The sequence below is a fragment of the Panthera leo genome, chromosome B2 (assembly GCF_018350215.1).
Source record: "Panthera leo isolate Ple1 chromosome B2, P.leo_Ple1_pat1.1, whole genome shotgun sequence".
NCBI lineage: Eukaryota > Metazoa > Chordata > Mammalia > Carnivora > Felidae > Panthera > Panthera leo.
Genome location: NC_056683.1, coordinates 106,523,465 through 106,543,548, shown reverse-complemented (window position 1 = coordinate 106,543,548; position 20,084 = coordinate 106,523,465). Strand labels below are relative to the sequence as shown.

The 20,084-nt window shown below is 40.7% G+C and overlaps 1 protein-coding gene across 1 annotated transcript in view; it reads left to right on the top strand.

Annotated features, from left to right (window-relative positions):
- The first annotated feature begins 7,869 nt into the window (after nt 1-7,869).
- CEP85L (centrosomal protein 85 like) overlaps nt 7,870-20,084 on the top strand; it is a 215,605-nt gene continuing 203,390 nt past the window's right edge. The window contains exon 1 of the mRNA XM_042939703.1: nt 7,870-8,079. Coding sequence (XP_042795637.1) covers nt 8,031-8,079 — 49 coding nt within the window. The 5' untranslated portion in view covers nt 7,870-8,030. The remainder of the gene's footprint in view (nt 8,080-20,084) is intronic.

The window sequence follows — 20,084 nt, the reverse complement described above, 5'->3', positions numbered from 1 at the left end:
AATGTTCTCTATCATTTAGCTTTCTTATCAGTTTATTGAAAGTACCTTAAGTTTAGCTCCGTGTGATTTGCTTCATAGGCCGTAAAGTTTTATTCCTATTTAAAGGAAGACACGCCTTTCTAATGTTTACATTTTGCCCTCTCGAAAAGATGACTTAACTATGTAGTTTCCACAATGTAAGTGTGTATGCGTATGCCTGCAAACATCTTTTTGTATGTAAACCCTTAGAAATGAGCACTGTATGGACATACAGCAAGCTCTTAACAGGCTTCTGTGCAGGGACAGGGAGAGAGAAAGGGGAAAAGGGATGCTTTGAGAGTTCACTTTTATTCTGAGTACTTCTATAATGTTTGATTTTTTTTTTTTAAGTGAAAATTGTTTCGTTGTTTGGTATTTGTGTAATGTTCAGAATGAAAAGAGAAAATAACTAGTAATTAGCAAAAATCAATGTTTTCTGTGTCTCTCAGAACAATATTCAAGGAGATGACAACTTTTTGGAGTCTAAGGATGCCCTTTAATTGTTGAGTAATTTTCTGGACAGTTATATGATAGTAGTTATACATTTAGTATCTGTTTACAAAAGAAATAATTATCTTGGGGTGTGCCTGGGTGGCTCAGTCGGTTAAGCATCCGTCTCTTGATTTCAGCTCAGATCATGAGCTCATGGCACTGGGCTCTTCACTGGGTGTGGAGCCTGCTTTAGATTCTCTCTCTCTCACTCCCTCTGCCCCTCCCCGCAACAACAACAACAACAAAAAAAAAACAAAAAAAAAAAAAAAAGAAAGAAAAGAAAAGAAAAGAAGAGAAGACACTACAAATCCATTTGTAGTTTTTAATCTGAAATATTATCTTGTCCATAGGGTTTCTCTCTGGTATCTCAACTCCCTTTCCTCTCATCAGTCTGGCAGATCCCAGCCTCGAGTGAGTTCACCTGCATGTCTCCCTGTGTGTACCACACCCCACATTATCGAGGTGTCCTGGAGAAATAACACGACTAGGCCATGGGTACTCTCCAACTCCGTGTCATTAGGCCGCAGTCCCTCACAGCTGTCCAGCAACCCTCCTGTGTTTCCCTAGTCACCTTCTCTTCCACTTGCCATAGTAAATACTTCATCCACTCACCTTCTTCTCAGACATCAGCCTCCAAATAACTCACTTCTCTGATCTAGTTTCAGTTTCAGTCTTCTAGGTTAGATCCTCAGCTCTCAGCGGGTAAGAGCTTGCCTGCTTTGCTCACAGTTACCTCTCAGGACCCAGCCTACTGCTAGAGTGGGCACTCAATAAATATTTAAGGAATGAGTAAATGAGTGAATGAATGATGCTTTATAACAAATAGATGAGGAGGGATATGATGAAGGTTTCTGGGCCCCTTTGAGGGACTAGTGCTTAATGACGTGGAGCTGGCCTTGCACGCGTGGCTGCGTGGTATTATCCTCCAGGGGACCGCAGTAGCGTGGGTGCACACAGGGAAACATAAAGATGAAGTCATTCAGGCTTGGGGATTTGCCAGGCTAATGAGGAGCAAGGGAGCTGAGACACGAGAGGGAGTGGTTAAAGTGAGGGACCATGGGATCTCTGCTGGGTAGGGAAGGAGTGAAGAGAGGAGGAGATAATAGGGGCAGATAGGACAAGGCTGATGTGAAGGCCTGGAATAGTCCTGATGGCCTGTGTGAAGACCAGCTAACTGAGAGCTGGAAGTGGAGGGTATTGTGGTTGGAGAGAGAAATTCTTGCCTAAGGGTTTCTGAGGTGAAGCAGTCCAGGGTGGTGGGTTGAGGGTGTGGCTGAGGTTGTATGGGGCTGAATGAACAGAGGGGTCAAAAAAAAGAGAGAGAGAGAGGCCTCCAGGACGCTGGATATATCACCATGTAGATGTTCCAGGTGAGGAGTAAGTCTGTTTATGGGGGAAAGTGCCACCGTTTACAATGACAGCAGGGGCTGTGAGACTCAAAACCACCTCGATGAGGAATTAAATACATAGAGATGTGAAGAAAAGAAATTATTATGATGTAGGTGGTGTTGACTGATACTTCAAGTTGGAGAAAAGACTTAAAAGAGAGGAGTAAATATTGAAGAGCAGTGAAAATTGCGTGAATTATCGGTTGTTTAAAGCAAACAGCACATAAAACAAAAATTCCAGGAAGTTCAAATACATGTCTCATCATTTGTTATTACTTGAAGATAAAAACTTAAATCATATAAAAGTTTTCTGAACCTCTCAGAAAACATAGCATCATCTCAAGGGGCTCACTTCTAGAAGGAAAACTGTAGTAACTTGCCAGTTCTAGTTCTGGTCAGGCATTCCTAGAATACCTTGGAGTGGATTTTAGTCTCACAGGGATCCCGCTTCCAGGGTATCAACAGGTCCTGACAAATAAAGCTCTTGAAAATGTTCTCTACTGCAATGCTCGGTCTGCAGACCTAGTTAATGACAGAAACACATCTACTTCATTTCTGGTACTTTGATTGCTGATAAATTGGACTTAAATACAAACAAAACTACTGTTCCTTCTCCTCTTAGAAAATGAAACTAAAAACAACTGCCTTGTCAAAGCATCTGTGTTCTATTATTACTAAATTTAAGGCAGTTTATCAAGTATACATGACATGCAGGATCTGAGTCCTTCCCTCACAGAGAGCAGTGCCTGAGGAGCAGGGACACAGCAAGAGAAAGGCTGTGGTGCTAACAACAAAGCAGCCTCCAGCATCCCCCAAATAGCTCGGTGTTGACTGTGGGCAAAGAGCTGAGAGCAACAGTGTGGGACCGAGTTGTCAGGGAAGGCCTCCAGGCATTACATAAATGCCCAAGGAGAGAGAAAGAATTCACACCAAGGAGGGAAATTATTTATGGCATTGCAAGGGTGAAAAGATTTTTTTTTTCAAGGTCCTGGTATCTCTGATACTGTATCCTAGTGTTTAGACATATGGAGTCACCATTGCCATTAAACTATTAAAATGTGGCAGAAGACTTGGAATCTCTTCAGAGCATGTTGTAGAAAGGCTGACACAACTCCAATTATGCCTTTGGTACAAGTATCATGTCAGATTGATGTCTGCAAAAGGAGGGGGATTTGGAAAACTGCATAATGGGTTCTTGTATTGTTTTTATCCTTTATTTGGTGCAGTCCACACTCACCATGCCATTAGTAGCTTCCACAAAACTCAACAAGGTCAAGGTCTGTACGAAGGACTTGCTAGCTCCTTTGATCCCTCATGGAAACCTCTTAAAACCTGGATTTGATTCAGAGGTCTAAGCAAAAGCCCGCCATGAAGCCGTGCCATGCCTTGTAACTAAACTTTAAGCATTTTCTCCTTCATTGTTCCTTTAGCAGAAATTATATCCCTGCTGCCCATCTATAAATTGTCCAAGCTGGAAAGGATGTTTTGTGTTTTTTCGTGTTATCTCACAGCCTGGGGAAAATTAACAGATAAAACAAGAAGTCAAAATGTAATAAGAGGGGCACTGTGCACTGGTGTGCATCTCTTTGGTATGAAGAAAAGACAGAGCACCCTTCATTTTCTTTTAGAGACTATTTGACCCATGGGCTTAACAAAAGCAGCAGAAGAAATGAGCCAAGAGTGGAAAAGAGTGTGTGTTGGTGATGTTGTTACTTAGCAACAGGAAGCTTCTGGCTGATGTTCTGAACTGAACAAAGGAAAGCAGCTATGACAGCATGGAATAAATGAATGGGGAGAAAATGAAAGGAAAGAAAGCAGATGCAGTGGTGGAAGAAGGCTAAGAGGGAAATGAGAAGTAAAGGAAAAGCATGGAAATGGATGTAGTAGTTACTTAAAAACCAGAATACTGTGAATAAAATCATTTGGGAAAAAAAATAAATGAAATAAAGATGGAAATAGCCATTAGAATAAGAAACCATCTGCAGGGGAAGCTGGTAGGCAACTAATTGGTGGAAGAAAATCCTCCCATGTATTGAACTCACAGTTCCTGGAATCTGAGTTTGAGGTCATGTAGGCTTGAGGCAAGGTGCCCAGAACAAAGTCCACACCACTGAGTCTGATTAGGCTACTCAGAAGATGAGCCAGGAGGTATGATAGCTCCAGGGATATTTTTTGGTAGCATGTTAGAATAGGTATGAACCCATAGAATAACCCTACAATAACTTTTAGGTTTTTAGACCACTACATCAGTTCTGACCCAAAAGGGCAACCCCAGGAGAATTGGAGAAACTTTAGATCTGGCAAGAAAACTCCTAGTTCCATCTCTGATTCTTTCAAAATCTTATTACAATGTCATAGCACAGAGCAGGCCAAAAAAGTATTTACTATGGATACATAAGCCTTGATGTAGTCCCAGGGCCTTTGACATGGCAGTTACATGACATCTTGTAGGCCTGGGTGTTTGTTTATATTACATGACCAGTAAACTTGTCTTCTACATTTGTTTCTTAAAAGGGCAACCATGCTTCCTAGCCCATCCTCCACATTTTTTGACCATTTACACTTGTAAGTCAAAATATCGTGAGCATTTCCTCCCAGTATATGTACATTTTTATTCATAAGCAATATACATATACTATTCAATGATACGTGGGTCATTAGAATATGACAAGATAAAATTATATACATGTGTTTTTTTTTTAAATTTTTTTTTCAACGTTTTTTATTTATTTTTGGGACAGAGAGAGACAGAGCATGAACGGGGGAGGGGCAGAGAGAGAGGGAGACACAGAATCGGAAACAGGCTCCAGGCTCTGAGCTGTCAGCACAGAGCCCAACGCGGGGCTCGAACTCACGGACCGTGAGATCATGACCTGGCTGAAGTCGGACGCTCAACCGACTGCGCCACCCAGGCGCCCCTATATACATGTGTTTTTAATTTTATTTAATTGCTTAAGGGTTTTATTTTGCTTGTTAATGGAAACTTCACCTCCTTATCCTTACCTTCATTTCCCCACTCTTCCTCTAGCCTACCTACCTACCAACCACAGGACATAACTTAGGAGGTAGCATGGAACAGGGACATTAGGTATTTGCAGTAAATAGAAGTGGAATGACATTTTTCCATTCCCTGCTCAGAGCTATCACCTCGTATTTTATAGGGATACATGGAATTACTTATGTTATCAACTCCCATTATTTATATTACCACCTTATCAACTCTATATGTTATTCATTAGCTACATATAAAATAGGACTAAGTTTTTAAGTTAATCCTCTTTCAAAAACACTTCTTTTATCTATAGCTTTTAATTTCTAGTTAAGCATGGCTAAACGACAATACACTTTTTGGTCTGCTTCTTTCTCAAATCTCACTAAACTGACAGTGAAAGGATAGGCCATGAAGAAGCAATGAAAATTATAAAAAGCTTGGTGTATCTATTACTGCATAAAAACTACCTCAAAACTTAGTGGCTTAATATAACACCATTTATTAGAAAACCATTCTTGGGTCAGCAATTTGTTCAAGGTGTGGTCCGGATGACTCATCTCTGCCCCCCGTGGCGTCAAGTAGGCTTACTTGCAATTGCAATCAGTGGGCATTTAGCTGGGGTTAATAATTAGGGTGCCTTAGTTCTCCACATGGCTTCTCCAGCAGGCGAGCTCAGGCTTCCTCACGTATTGTTGAGATTCCAAAGAAGGCAAGAGCTGAAGCTGCAAAGGCTTCCTGGGGACTTGTTAGAAGTCATAGACATCACTTCTTCACTTCTGCAGCATTCTGTTGGTTAATGCAAGTAGCAAGGTGTAATAGACTCGGTTGTGTTCCTCTGAAACTCTTATGTTGAAGCCCTAACCCGCAATGTGACTGTATTTGGAGATGTACAGACTTTAAGAAAGTAGTTAAGAATAAATAAGGTGATAAGGGTGGGACCTTCATCCAATAGGACTAAGTGCCCTTCTAAGAAGAGGAAGCAATACCAGGGATATGCATGCACAGAGAAAAGGCCTCAGTGAGGAGGTGGCCTTCTACAAGCCATGGAGAGTGGTCTCACCTGATACCAATCCTGCCAATACTTTGACCTTGGACTTCCAGCCTCCAGAACTATGAGAAAATACTTTCCTATTGGATAAGCCATCCAGTCTATGGCATTTTGTTATGACAGCCTCAGAAGACTAATACACAAGCCCAGCCCAGATTTAAGGAGTAGAACATAGACTCCACCTCTTGATGAAAGGAGCTGTAAACAATTTTGTGACCATTTTTAATCTACCACATTTGGAAAATGTCAGCTTGTTTTAGAAAGTGTAAGTATATCAAGAGGAATACTTAGAGAAATGCACATACTATTCCTCCCTACCACCGCTTATTTTCTTTAAACAACTTTGTAACTGAAATTGCATCAACATTTTTTATCTAGGCAAATAAGAGGTAGTAACTTGGTAGGCATATATATAATTAGGTATAACTAGAAAATGATATCAAAGGCATAGAATTTCCACTAGAAAGCGGAAGCCACATTATGCCAAAGCAAAGCTATATGTGGAGAATAAATATAGAGGAAAAAAATGCCTTTTCTAAGATTGAGCATTAAGCTTTAAATACTGTATTAAATTTATTCTTCTCTGACTACTGAGTGAAAATTTTTCATTTTCTATAGTTGTTGTACCATATCAATAGATGTTACATCATATGGACCTTTCTCCGTCCTTTTCTCTAATAAAAACCTCAATTTTATTCAGGTATTCAACCTATCCCTTTTATACAGAGGCACACTAATTAGATTGAGCCATCATGTTAATTCCTTTCCTCTATCCTAATGACCAGTTCAGAAATCCAATATTGAATGCTATTTTGTACATGCCATTTCCATGGTGACCATTATTGATGCAGAGAATGCAAATCACTCTGAATGGGAGGACTTATAATCCATGACTCTGAGATGGATGGTCTCTCTTCTTTTTTTTTTAAATTTTTTTTTTCAACGTTTTTTATTTATTTTTGGGACAGACAGAGAGAGACAGAGCATGAACGGGGGAGGGGCAGAGAGAGAGGGAGACACAGAATCGGAAACAGGCTCCAGGCTCCGAGCCATCAGCCCAGAGCCTGACGCGGGGCTCGAACTCACGGACCGCGAGATCGTGACCTGGCTGAAGTCGGACGCTTAACCGACTGCGCCACCCAGGCGCCCCGGTCTCTCTTCTACTGAACATAAACACTGTGATCTAGTGGCCACCTTAATAACTATGAGGACTGCTCACCTAAGGACAAAGGTAATACACTGAGGCTCCTGAATGTCACCTTCTGTCTAGAATTCTTGTGTTATGTAATAAGTGTTCTGACTCTTTAGGCCAGTTTCATACAGGATTTTTTTTTTTTTTTGCCTGTAGCCAAAAGAATCCTTCCTATCTGATGATGCTGTTCCTGTTTAACCTGAGGAGTCCTAAATGATCTCACATGGAATGGTTTTACAAGGCAAGTCAGTTCTTTCCATACTCTACTCCATTGCCCCTCAAAATCGCCAGATCTGTAAGTAGATTGAGATCTCTGTATGCCTCACAAGATCCATTTTAAAGCAAATCTAAGAAGAGAAAACACACCCATCAGAGGAATTGAAAGACTGCTAATTTATGTTGGTAAAATATGGAGAATATGTGTGGAAATGGATTCTGAGAGTACCAGACTAAGGAAGGAAGAACACAATTATAGATCAGATAGAATTTATCACTAGGGATGCAGTTATTGGAGATTCTGGATTTAATGTTCTAGCTCAAACAGTTGGAAGTTGTCTAAATTATTTGCTAAATTATCTCATGAGCTGTGCTCAACAGTAGCCCATTCTAAATGAACCTGTGATACTAGAAATTTCTTATTAAAGGGGAAGAAATCCAGAAGTTTTATGGAGATATAGATATTGGGTAGATTATCTCCTGTGAATTGTTCACCTATTCCCTGTTTCCTTCTTCTAGGGGGAGGAAGAAATGACCAGAAAACATTTCCCATACCAGGGGCTTGAGAATTGTATAGGTGTATGCAAGATCCCACTTCTTAAAAAGCACTTTGGTGGCTCTTCATATGCTGGGGTAAGAAGAAAATACTCTGCGTTTGAAAAGCACTCCTGATTTCAAATTGGAATGCTAAGATGGAAGAGGGCAAGTAGTGGCACTTACTGTCAAAGTCAAGGTGGGCATGCTGACCATAATAACAATAGAGCTGGCATGGTGTTCAAAATGATACAACTCTCAAAAGTTTCTGCAAGTTTTTTATATGTAAGAGACTCACAGTGATCAAAAGAGATGATAAGTTAGGGTTCTAATTCATTTGTATAATGGAAAATACTCCAGGGTTAGTGGTTACAGTTCTAGTGATGTGTTCTTGAACTCAGTAGTTCTGGTGGTGGCCTTTGGACACCTGCCTCTCCAATCTTTACAGTGATTTTGTAAGCACCTAATCTCCTGTCTTAAAACTCTTAAAGTACCTAGAGTGGTACAGTGCACATAACACTCACTGATGCATTCCACTAGAGCTCTAAACTCTTGCCATGATTCTTTCTTCAGTTTCTGGGTGTATTATTGGGATAGATACTCTCAGAAAATGGCAGAATTCCAACATTGACTTCTGATCTATTGATTAGAAGCTACCAAAGATATTATGGTAGGAATAGTTTAGTGAAAGCTCAGGAGCTCAACCTCCCAGACCTCAATTAAAAAAAAAAAATTACTAAGGGGCACCCAGGTGGCTCAGTCGGTTGAGCATCTGACTTTGGCTCTGGTCATGATCTCGTGGTTTGTGGGTTCGAGCCCCGTGTCGTGCTCTGTGATGGCAACTTGGAGCCTAGAGCCTGCTTCAAATTCTGTGTCTCCCTCTCCCTGCCCCTCCCCCCTCACGCTCTGTCTCTCTCTCTCCCTCTCAAAAATAAATCAAACATTAAAAAACAATTAAAAATACTGTAATTTTTTAACTGCCTCTTTAAGAAAATGCTGAGATGAGGCTACTGTATTTCCTATCATATCCCCACTTTGGGCCAGTGCAAAACATGGGAGAATTTTGGGGTGCCTGGCTGGCTAGTTGATAGAGTGTGCAACACTTGATCTTGAGGTTAGAAGTTGGAGCCCCATGTTGGGTGTAGAGATTACTTCAAAAAAGGAGATGGGAGAGTTTTGAGAATCCAGGGGATTACTATAGGCTGAGTCAAGTAGTAACTACAAGTACATATGATCTTCCATGTGTAGTTGCTTTATTGCAGCAAATCAACATATGCTGTGGCATACTGACTGCAGCTTTTATCTGGACAAATCTTCTTCTCCGTTCCAACACAGAGAATACCAGAAGTAGTTTGATTTCGCCTAAAGTGGCAGAAATAGATTTTCAAATCAAGATTATCTTAATTCTCTATTCTATGTGCCATAAATGAGTCTACAAGAATTAGGTTGTCTAACCATCCCCAGGGCTAAATTTGTGATAATATGCTGATGAGTTCCAGAGAGCAGAAAGTGCTGGTATCTTAGACTAAAAGTAGGCATGCCAGACGGTGGGAAATAAATCATATGTTAATACAGTGAAGTTTCTTGGGATCTGTTTTGTGTGGCATGTGAGTTTATCCTCTCCAATGTCAAGGACAATTTGTTTTCTACATCTAGAAAAAAGTGCTGTGATTAATGGTGCTGTTTAGATTTTAGAAGCAGCATATATCACATTTTGTGTGTCCTTCAGCTCTTTCCTGAGACACCTGAAAGGCTGTCAGCTTTGAGTAGAGTCCAAAGGAAAATTCTCCATGTGGTCCAGGCTGCAGCTTTTCCATATGGGCTTGTAGGATCCAGTGAGGTTAGTGGTCATTAAAAATCAATTGAAGTCTGTGGTGTGGAAAGATTTAATGCAAGATTCACAGCAGAAAGATCACAGTTTTAGGACAACGCTATACCTCCTTCAGTGAATAACCATTCTTCTTTGGAGGAATAGTACTTCGCTTGCTATTGGGCCAGCCATATACCTGGGCCATAAAAACCAGGTACTTATGAAATATAAGCTACCTATCATGAACTGAGTGTTATCTGATCTACTCAGCTATAAAGTCAAACATATCCAAGTGGAAATAGTATGTGGGTGAGTGCATCTTAGCAGATCCTGAAAGCTCCAGTCTCACACACTGATATCTTCCTGTTATGCCTACTCATGCCACACTGCCACCTCTCCACCAACCAACCCACAGAATCATGAACAGTTAACTCTCTATTATGAGTTAACTGAAGAAAAAGAAAAAGAGAGCATAGTTTACAGATGGCTTTGCATAATAAGCTGGAACCATTTCAAATGGATTGCTGAGTCCTACTCAGTCCCACTGAAGTGAAGGTGGAAAATTTTACCAGTAGGTACAACTTTGAGAGGTATGACATCTTTGTTTTTTTCCCTGGAAAGAGAGATAAGTTAATAGGCAGTAACAGATGATTTAGTCAGATTGACATGGACATGAAAAGAGTAAGAAGGCCAGAGGACTAGTGACAAAAAGGCTTGGGAAGAAGCATGTAGGTGGGTCTCATAAAATGGGCCCATGTGTAAAGATAGTTAGGTTCCATATACATGTCCATAATATTGACTGACAGCCCAATATCCATTCTTGTGAATAAAACTTCAATTTTATACAGGTACCCAGGCTCCTGCATGTGACTTTATACTCCAAGGAAGGCTGGTCACATTTACACCCACCAGGTGAATCAATTAATCTAGCCAATCACAGTTATCTAATCTCCTTACGAGTGGTTGGCTTATGAGAGGCCACGTGACCCAATTTTGGCCAATAAGACATTGCAGGAAGTCTGCTGGGGGGTTCGTTCTGTGCTAGTTTCTTCATCTATTAAAAAGAAAATAAGGGGTACCTTGGTAGCTCAGTTGGTTGAACATCCGACTCTTTATTTTGAGTCAAGTTGTGATCCTGGGGTTGTGGGATGGAGCCCCACTTCCAGCTCTGTGCCAACAGCATGGAGCCTGCTTGGTACTCTCTCTCTCTCTCTCTCTCTCTCTCTCTCTCTCTCTCTCTCTCTGTCTCTGCCCCTTTCCCCTGTTCACACTCTCAATATACAGGTAGATAGATAGATAGATAGATAGATAGATAGATAGAAAGAAAATAAGATAGTCCCTTCATCTGCCTCACTTGGAAATGGGAGTTAGCCTTACAAATAAGGAAAGAGAGGGGTGCCTGGGTGGCTCAGTCGGTTAAGCATCCAACTTTGGCTCAGGTCATGATCTCCCAGTTCGCAGGTTCAAGCCCCACATCAGACTCTGTGCTGACAGCTCAGAGCCTGGAGCCTGCTTCAGATTCTCTCTCTCCCTCTCTCTCTCTCTCTCTCTCTCTGCCTCCACTGCTCACACTCTGTCTCTCTCTCTCAAAAATAAATAAAAACTTTTTAAAGAATTTTAAAAATAAGGAAAGAGAGGGTTGCGCTTGTGCTTGTATTGGTTGTAGCAACATCTGGTTTACAAGATAGCATTGCTAACTGCATCAGTGGTAGTACAGAAAGTATGGTGTTGACAGTGGCAACTGTGCAAGCTGTAATAGCTGACACTAAGTGGCAGCAGCACCCATGTCCTCACAGGACTAGTTTCGTGTTAGATTCTGGTTGTATCCCCGGCTGCATGGCTTCTGAACTGGATTGCTCTCCTGGATAGTTTTTTTTGTTTTGTTTTGTTTTTAACGTTTATTCATTTTTTGAGGGGAAGGAGGGGAGGAGAGAGAGGGAGACACAGAATCTGAAGCAGGCTCCAGGCTCTGAGCTGTCAGCACAGAGCCTGACGTGGGTGGGGCTCAAACTCACAAACCTCGAGATCAGGACCTGAGCTGAAGTCAGACACTTCAACTGACTGAGCCACCCAGGAAGCCCTCTCCTGGACAATTTTTGAGCTAACCAATAAGCCTTTCAATAAATCCTTTTTCTGCCCAAACCAGTCATAGTCCATTTCTATTGTTTGCCGTGAGGTTCCCTGGCAGATATAGATCTTCTGGATCAAATGATCTTTGAGATATTGGTCCAAAAGAAAAGCATTTTTACAGCACTATCATTGTTTTCAGAGTTGAGTGTTTCCTTGCAAGTTTTACTTTTTGATGTTATTAAAAGTGAGGAAAGGGGCGCCTGGGTGGCTCAGTCGGTTAAGCGTCCGACTTCGGCTCAGGTCATGATCTCGCGGTTCGTGAGTTCAAGCCCCGCGTCAGGCTCTGTGCTGATGGCTCAGAGCCTGGAGCCTGTTTCAGATTCTGTGTCTCCCTCTCTCTCTGACCCTCCCCCATTCATGCTCTGTCTCTCTCTGTCTCAAAAATAAATAAACGTTAAAAAAAAAAAAAGTTAGGAAAGACAAATGTTCATCCACCTACAGTAGTATTGTCTGGATCAATCTCCAGCTTGTACAAATAACTAAGGAGTAAAACATGGAAATTTTAAAAATTTATTTAAAATTAATAATGGGCTAAATGAAAAATATGAAATTGGAAATGGAAAATAAAGGCAATACCTTACATAGAAGTTTTGGTGCTAGCTTTTACTTATTACTGCTCCTGAAACAAATAGGCAGAACTTTAACTCTCACAGAGACTTTTAAAATGTATCATCAGACTATCCTTTTTCATGAACTGTATCTTGTAGTTTCACCAATTTTTCAAACTATCCTGAATTCTCTGCTTTCCTTCCATCTCATCTCAACAATTTGGGCCACATGATTCGTACCTTCACAATCTTTGTATGTCTATACCTTCAGGCCAATGCTAATCAGAGGTAAGAAGAATTTAAATAGCCCCAGCCTCACATTTTGGCTTACTATATGCCAGGCATGCTTCTTGGCATTAAAGATGCTTCAGCATCCCAAAGATACAAATTTCAAGTTTTAGTAGGACTTCCTTTCTAATGATTTCTCTCCTTGCCTGCCAGCAAAAATCCCTCATGCCCTCTTCTGTCAATACATCTATACTTTGTTTCATTTCCTCTGTACTGGCCTAGCTCACTGCCATCTGTGCCCCAAGTATGGAAGTGTAGTGGGAAGTCTCAGTAAATCTATTAGATGAAAAGAAGTTGGGCATTGTTGCTTTTTCCATTTGAGAGATTAATATTTTTATTTACTTCAGATGTATTATCTTATACTTTTGTAAGACCCAGATGTTTCAAATTAGTCAATGAGGGTGAGTCTTTTCTTGTTGGGGTGGGACGGGCGGGGAGGTTTTTTTTTTGTTTTTTTTTTTTTTTTTTTTATGTTTATTTATTTTTGAGACAGAGAGAGACAGAGCATGAACGGGGGAGGGTCAGAGAGAGGGAGACACAGAATCTGAAACAGGCTCCAGGCTCCGAGCGGTCAGCACAGAGCCCGACGTGGGGCTCGAACTCACGGACTGCGAGATCATGACCTGAGCCGAAGTCGGCGCTCAACCGACAGAGCCACCCAGGCGCCCCGGGGAGGTTGTTTTTTATAGTTGCAATGCTTAGCTCTGAACTCTGTCCTTGGGGACTCTTTTAATGGCTATATCACCTGCTGGCTTTGGGAGCAAAGGCTGATTGCTTTCAATGCTCTGTCCCATATATGGGTACATGCCTCTTCCTTGGACACCATTTAGTTCAACTGAGATACTTAATACCCAAATTGAACTTCACAAAAGGCTAGAATATAATGAAATGGCAATTACTAAGAGTAGGACCATAAGAGTAAATAATATAACATACATCGTATAACTTACTCATCTTCAGCTTTTAACGCATTATAGGGCTTTTTCCTTTCTGTTTTGTGTTCTGTTTCTGCAAGCCCATATCCCCAAATAGCTGGCCTTGTCACTCTTAAGACCCAGAAAGGGATGGGAACTTCCATTTACCTTACGCCCATCATCTCAGCTCTGGATTTCTACTTGAGGGCCTCCGTCCCCGGATATTTGATCCTGGTAATAACCACAGGCTTTATGAAGGAAGAAAAGACATCTCCAGTGGCATAGCCTAACCCTACCAGTCCTATCCTGAGCACACATATCAGGCATTAGTTAGGCCTCTTTCAACTGCAGGTGACAAAAATTTATCTTAAACTTGCTTAATAAAAATACATAATTCTTTGGCAAAGATAATTGAAAAGACAGATCTTGCTTTTTCAGGCAGGGCCGAACAAGGAAGTTCAAATGACTGTCATCTGTCTTTCGTCATTTGACAGAGCTTTTCACGTGCTTTCTCTTTTTCTCTATCTCAGTCTTACTCTTGCTTAGAACTCTCCCCCACCGTCTATTCTTCTTTGTTTTCCTTTCCTTTAAGTCCATCTCCAAGGAAAATTGCCCACACTTTAGTAAAAATGGCATTAGCAACTTTAGATCTACCTTAAACTACAGCAGTCCCAATGAAAAGAGAATGATGCAATCCCTGCCTTTTGGTGTGGGTCCATCAAAATCTTAAGAGATGGCTCTGATTGGCCCAGTGTGGCTCTCTGAACCAATCCTGTAACTGGCAGATGGAGGCTCTGATTGCCCAGCCTAGATAATGTAACTATTCCTGTGGAAGGAGTGCCCTGTGGTTGGCAGTTTTATTAGGGGCAGAGTGGTATTTTCCTAAAGGAAAAACCTCAAGGCATTCAAAAAGTGACAGATCCAGATACACTATGGTAGTCCCAATATTCGTTCTAGAGATGTAGGTATATAACAGCAAGAGATTATTAGAGTCATAGTAAGATAAATTTGCTATGGTCTGCAGGTCAGACACAGAAAAAATTGTGAATTATTAATTATAAAACTGGTTCAGTCATAAGCAATCTGAAACATTACATCACCAGAGTTGTGGAGAATGGTCTCCAAAGTATTAGACAAGCCTAAATCCCATATAAGATCAAATGCCATATAAGGCATATCCAGAATTTAACATGAAATATTTTTGAACTTTAAATTTAATGAATTTACTTTAATTAATAATTTAAAAATATATATAAGTTATAGACCCAATTTGGCTTTCCCTGAAAGCACAGGCTGAGACAAAGACTTGGCTGCAGATCATATGTTAAGGAAGTAATTCTAGGAAACAGGGAGAGTGAGACAAGAGAAGAAAAAGTCAATATAAGGGTGTGTTATTGAAGTCTCTGCTGAAGGCACAAGGACTCAGTTTGGCTGAAACTTTTGGGAAGTATGAATTTTTTTCAGAACTTTCTATCTGAGGGAAGTGAGGATGAAATATGGTTCCCACGTTGGCTAATGGCTGACATTTACCCTGGGGAGTATTAGCATAGCTCACTTCAGGGCTGTGTTTATACGTAAGACCAGTGGCTCCAAGGCATGGAAGAGGCACAAGACCGAAAGTGGAATAATTCTATACCTGCTTGAGTTAGGATCTTGTCAACAGAAGGTGAACCTTAACACTTAATAGCTAAAAACAGAGATGGGCCAAGGGAATGGGAATGGGGCTCCAAAGTATCTGCTATATAAAATAAACATATGTGAAGACCAAATATGGTACATACATGGTTTGCCAGTATTTGATTTTCAGTCCATTGGTTTAGAAATTCACAAACTAGGGGCACCTGGGTGGCTCAGTTGGTTGAGCATCTGACTTCAGCTCAGGTCATAATCTCATGCTTCCTGAGTTCGAGCCCTGTGTCAGGCTCCCTGCAGTCAGCTCAGAACCTGCTTAGAATCTTCTGTCTCCCTCCCTCTCTCTCTCTCTCTCTCAAAAATAAATAAATAAACAAATAAATAAATAAACATTAAAAAAAAAAAAAGAAATTCACAAACTAGGGGTGCCTGACTGGCTCAGTCACAGGAGTGTGTGACTCTTGATCTCAGGGTTGTGAGTTCAAGCCCCACATTGGCTGTAGAGATTAAATAAATAAAACTTTAAAAAAAAGGAATTCACAAACTAAATTCATATCATGATCTAACCAACGTCTCAGAAACTGTAGAGATCAAATAATAAGAGGGCCAAGTTTTGCTTCTTATTTATGTGTTAATTCAACCTATTTAATGGATGTTTGCCACATGCAACATGCTGGAGATATATCCAAGAACAAGATAAACAAAGTACCTGCCTCACGGAGCTTGCATTCTGGTTAGGAGATAGTCAACAAACGAGTAAGGTAATTTTAGATTATTGGGTTACAGGTGCTGGTGAAAAATGAAACAGCAGAAGCTAATAGTGAGAGAGAGAAATATGGCTGCTATAGCAGATAGGGTGGTCATAGAAGGATTTTCTACATGAATGACATTTGAGGAGAAACCTGAATGAGAAGGGGCAAGCCAAATGAAGGTCTGGGAGGAACATTCTAGGCAAGATGAACAGTTTATGTAAGAGCTTGGAAGGCAGCAGGAGCTCTTATGTTTGAGGAGCAACAGGAGCAACACTGGTGAAGTCAAGAGTGAGGGAAGTAGGAAGAGATGAGGTGAAACATGTCAGCAGAGGTCAGGTCAGGCAGCGCCCTGCTAGCTATGGCAAGGGGGTAAGGCTTCATTCTTCGTGAGATGGAAGTCACCAGAAAATCTTGATCAGAGAAGGAATGAGATCTGATTTTCAATTTTACAAAATCCACTCTGGTTGCTGTGTGCAGAGTGTTCATGGGCAATTGTATTCCCTGTATTCATGGAACACAACAAACCTGGATATCTGTGTTTTCCATGAACAAGTGACTCTCAGTCACATTTTGTTTAAAACACATAATAGGTTTCCACACAAAGTCTTACACACAACTGTTCTTATTAGCATTACTCATAATAGCTGAAAAGTGGAAACAACTCAAGTGTCCATTAACTGAGGAGTTGAAAAACAAAATGTGTTATTTTCAAGCATATATCCATACAATGGAAAGCCATTTAACAATAAAAAGAAATATTAATGCCTGCTACAACATGAACGTCAAAATCCTCAGACTAAGAATTCAGACCCAGAAAACCACATATTACAAGATTCTATTTATATGAAATGTCCAGAAAAAGCAGATCTATATATAGAGAAAGCAGATTACTGATTGCCTGAGGCTGGGAATGGGAACAGAGATTAACTGCAAAGGAGCAGGAGGGACCGGAATGGAGTGATGGGAATGTGGCCGTGATGGTTGCACAACATGTGAAATCTACTGGAAATCACTGAATTGCATACTTAAAACAGGTGGATTTCAAGGCATGTAAATTATACCTCAATGAAGTTGCTTCTTAAAATATATAGTTATTTCTAAATTGAGAATATATTATCCTCAGATCATATAGACCCCAGGTCTCCACAGACATTGGACTGGCTGACAGACTTCCCCCACCCCCTCGATGCCCCGCCCCACCTCGGAACTCCCCTTGCTTTAGACAGCAAGTGGCCCTGGTCCCCAGTGGTCTGCTTTGCGAGTCAATTGAGTTAATGTTTCTTCCTCTCCAACTTTCCTCCCTCTTAGGAGATGGTCCCCATTTTCCAAACATTCCCTATTTCTCTGATTTTCAGAACTTGCAGGTTGGTCTCTTCCTCTGTAAGAAATCTCTTTATCATCTTCTGCCCACTTATTTCTTTCTCTTAGTTTTTGGCAACTGTTTTAAGAAACTTTATTTTCAGGGGCACCTGGGTGGCTCAATTGGTTAAGCGTCTGACTCTTGGTTTCTTTTGGCTCAGGTCCTGATCACACAGTCGTGGGTCATGAAGTAGAGCCCCGCCTCAGGGATTGTGCTGGGCATGGAGCTTGTTTGGGATCCTCCCTCTCTCTCTGCACCTCCCTCTCTCTCCCTGTTTTCTTTACTGTCACCATCACTCTTTCTCTGTATTTGTTCCATGACCTGAGCCAAAGTTAGATGCTTAACTGACTGAGCCACCCAGGCACCCCTCCTGTTATATTCTTAAAGGCAAAAGGACAATCATAGATGTAGCTAAGTAAAACTAAATTTCCCTGTCAGTGGAACAGAAGACAGATTCTTCATTTTTGGATCTTCCTATCACATGAAATATACAATTCTGGGAATAATATTAGTAGTCTCAATTGTCAGAGTTCACTTCTTGGTTATGAATATCTAAAAGAGTGAAATTCTGGGGCGCCTGGGTGGTGCAGTCGGTTGGGCGTCCAACTTCAGCTCAGGTCATGATCTCGCGGTCTGTGAGTTCGAGCCCCGCGTCGGGCTCTGGGCTGACAGCTCAGAGCCTGGAGCCTGTTTCGGATTCTGTGTCTCCCTCTCTCTCTGACCCTCCCCTGCTCATGCTCTGTCTCTCTCTGTCTCAAAAATAAATAAATGTTAAAAAATAAAAATAAAAATAAAAAAAATAAATAAATAAATAAAAGAGTGAGATTCTAAATTCCTTTAAAATTCAGCTTACAGGAAACAATCAGGACTGCAGATCATAATGCCCTGTTATGTGAGATTATGAAATAAGGTTACTATTATGTCTTGCCCTAAGAGAGGTGGATATAGACAGACATGTCAAGGCAGAGTGCATTCAGGGGCGTAAAGAAGCTGTTCAGCCCTATTGGGAGAAGTGTAGGAAGAAACAATGCTGAGCTTTCATTTCCTGTGGGTTGCTCATAATTTATGAGATTTCTTTGCATCTTCAAATATCTTTAAGCCTTCCATATACTTGTTAAGCCACAATAATGAAATCTAAGATCATAAACAACAAAATCTCCATTTAAGTGTGGGGTGGAATTTTCTAATGCAACCTAGGGGGAGAGTATCTCAGCAAAACAAGTTTGGTTTTATATTTTCATTTATGACTGCTAATTTTAAAATAGGCTGCTATAGAAAAGGGTGTGAGTTTGTTTTAGCCTGGTCTCCATTTCCTGTGTAAATCCTTTGGATGGGTGTTGAGTATAGATATGAAATTACTGGAAAAAAAAAACAATCAAAGAGAAAATATTATTACAAAAATTAAACATGAATTTTCCACGAAGTTATTTTGAAAGGAAAATCAGTTTGGCAAGGCAAAAAAGGACTTTGGCAAAATAGGTGGCCCTCACCCTCTAGGCTCCCTGAGTAAAAAAAAAAAAAAAAAAAGGCCCAGTTCTTTGGAAGGATCATCCCCAAAGGTAAGTAGGCTATGATCCAACAAATACCTTTTTACCCCACAGGTTGAAGTCTGTAAGAACCATATGATTAAGTTTAGGGCTTTTACTCAGTTGGCCATGCTTTTGAATCTTGCCCTTTAATTTACTATATGCTTTACAAAATTTGGTAGCTGTAGTAGACAGTTACACCCGGGTGCTAATCACCTCTTTCAGTAAGAAAAAGCATTGGAATTTACGAATGGGCATTGACCTGTCACTATCTGTTGATGAGAACATTGTGATCTTTGTCAAACCATGCTACAAATGCACCCAGATGTGGCACTGATTTTCCAACATTACTGCTGGAGTTGGGAAGGGAGACAGATGAGTGGGTGCAGTGTACCTTGGGGAATATTACTCTTCATGCCCACTTGGGCCAAGTGACTCCTGGCAAAGCAGCCAATAAAAAATTTAAAAATTAAGTTTTCATATAGAAATGTATATGGTTCATATCTTTCCATATAGGCGTTTAAAGGTGGGGGGTGGGGAATGAATTCCCACCAGCTTGGCATGAAAAAGATTGGCTTCTTCTCCAAACATTGCTTTGGAAGTCTTCCCAAAATGAAGTTGTCCAAATTGCTGTAATCCTAAACAGTAAAAACATTGCACTAAATTTATTTTTTATATTCAATTAAATTTAAGTTTTTAATGTTTTATTTTTATTTTTGAGAGAGAGCATGAGTGGGGGAGGTGCAGACAAAGAGGGAGACAGAAGACCTGAAGCGGGCTCCATGTGCTGGCCATGGCAACCTGATACAGGGTTCAAACCCACAAACTGAGAGATCATGATCAAGCAGACGTTGGATGCTCAACCAACTGAGCCACCCAGGCACCCCATTAATGTACTATATTTAAATGTAACTATCAGATTTTTCTAACCATAGTATAAGAACCCACAAAATCATCTTGTCTAGGATCTTCAGAAAAATACACACCTTTGTAATTTAGGATGGATCACTCCTTGGAGGCCTCCAGGAGCTCCACAATTTCTCTTAGTAGCAACTATAAGATTCCAACTGCCTTAATCTTCATGCCTGATAAAATCTTGTACCTTTTCAAATTTGGGCCATAGCTCCCTATTGGGCATTGTTCGGGTTCCTTGTCCTTACTGTGGTTATCATTACCACTCTTGAAATTCAAGAAAGACACCCAAGTTCTAGAAACATTTCCAATTTGGATCTGTGAATTCCAAA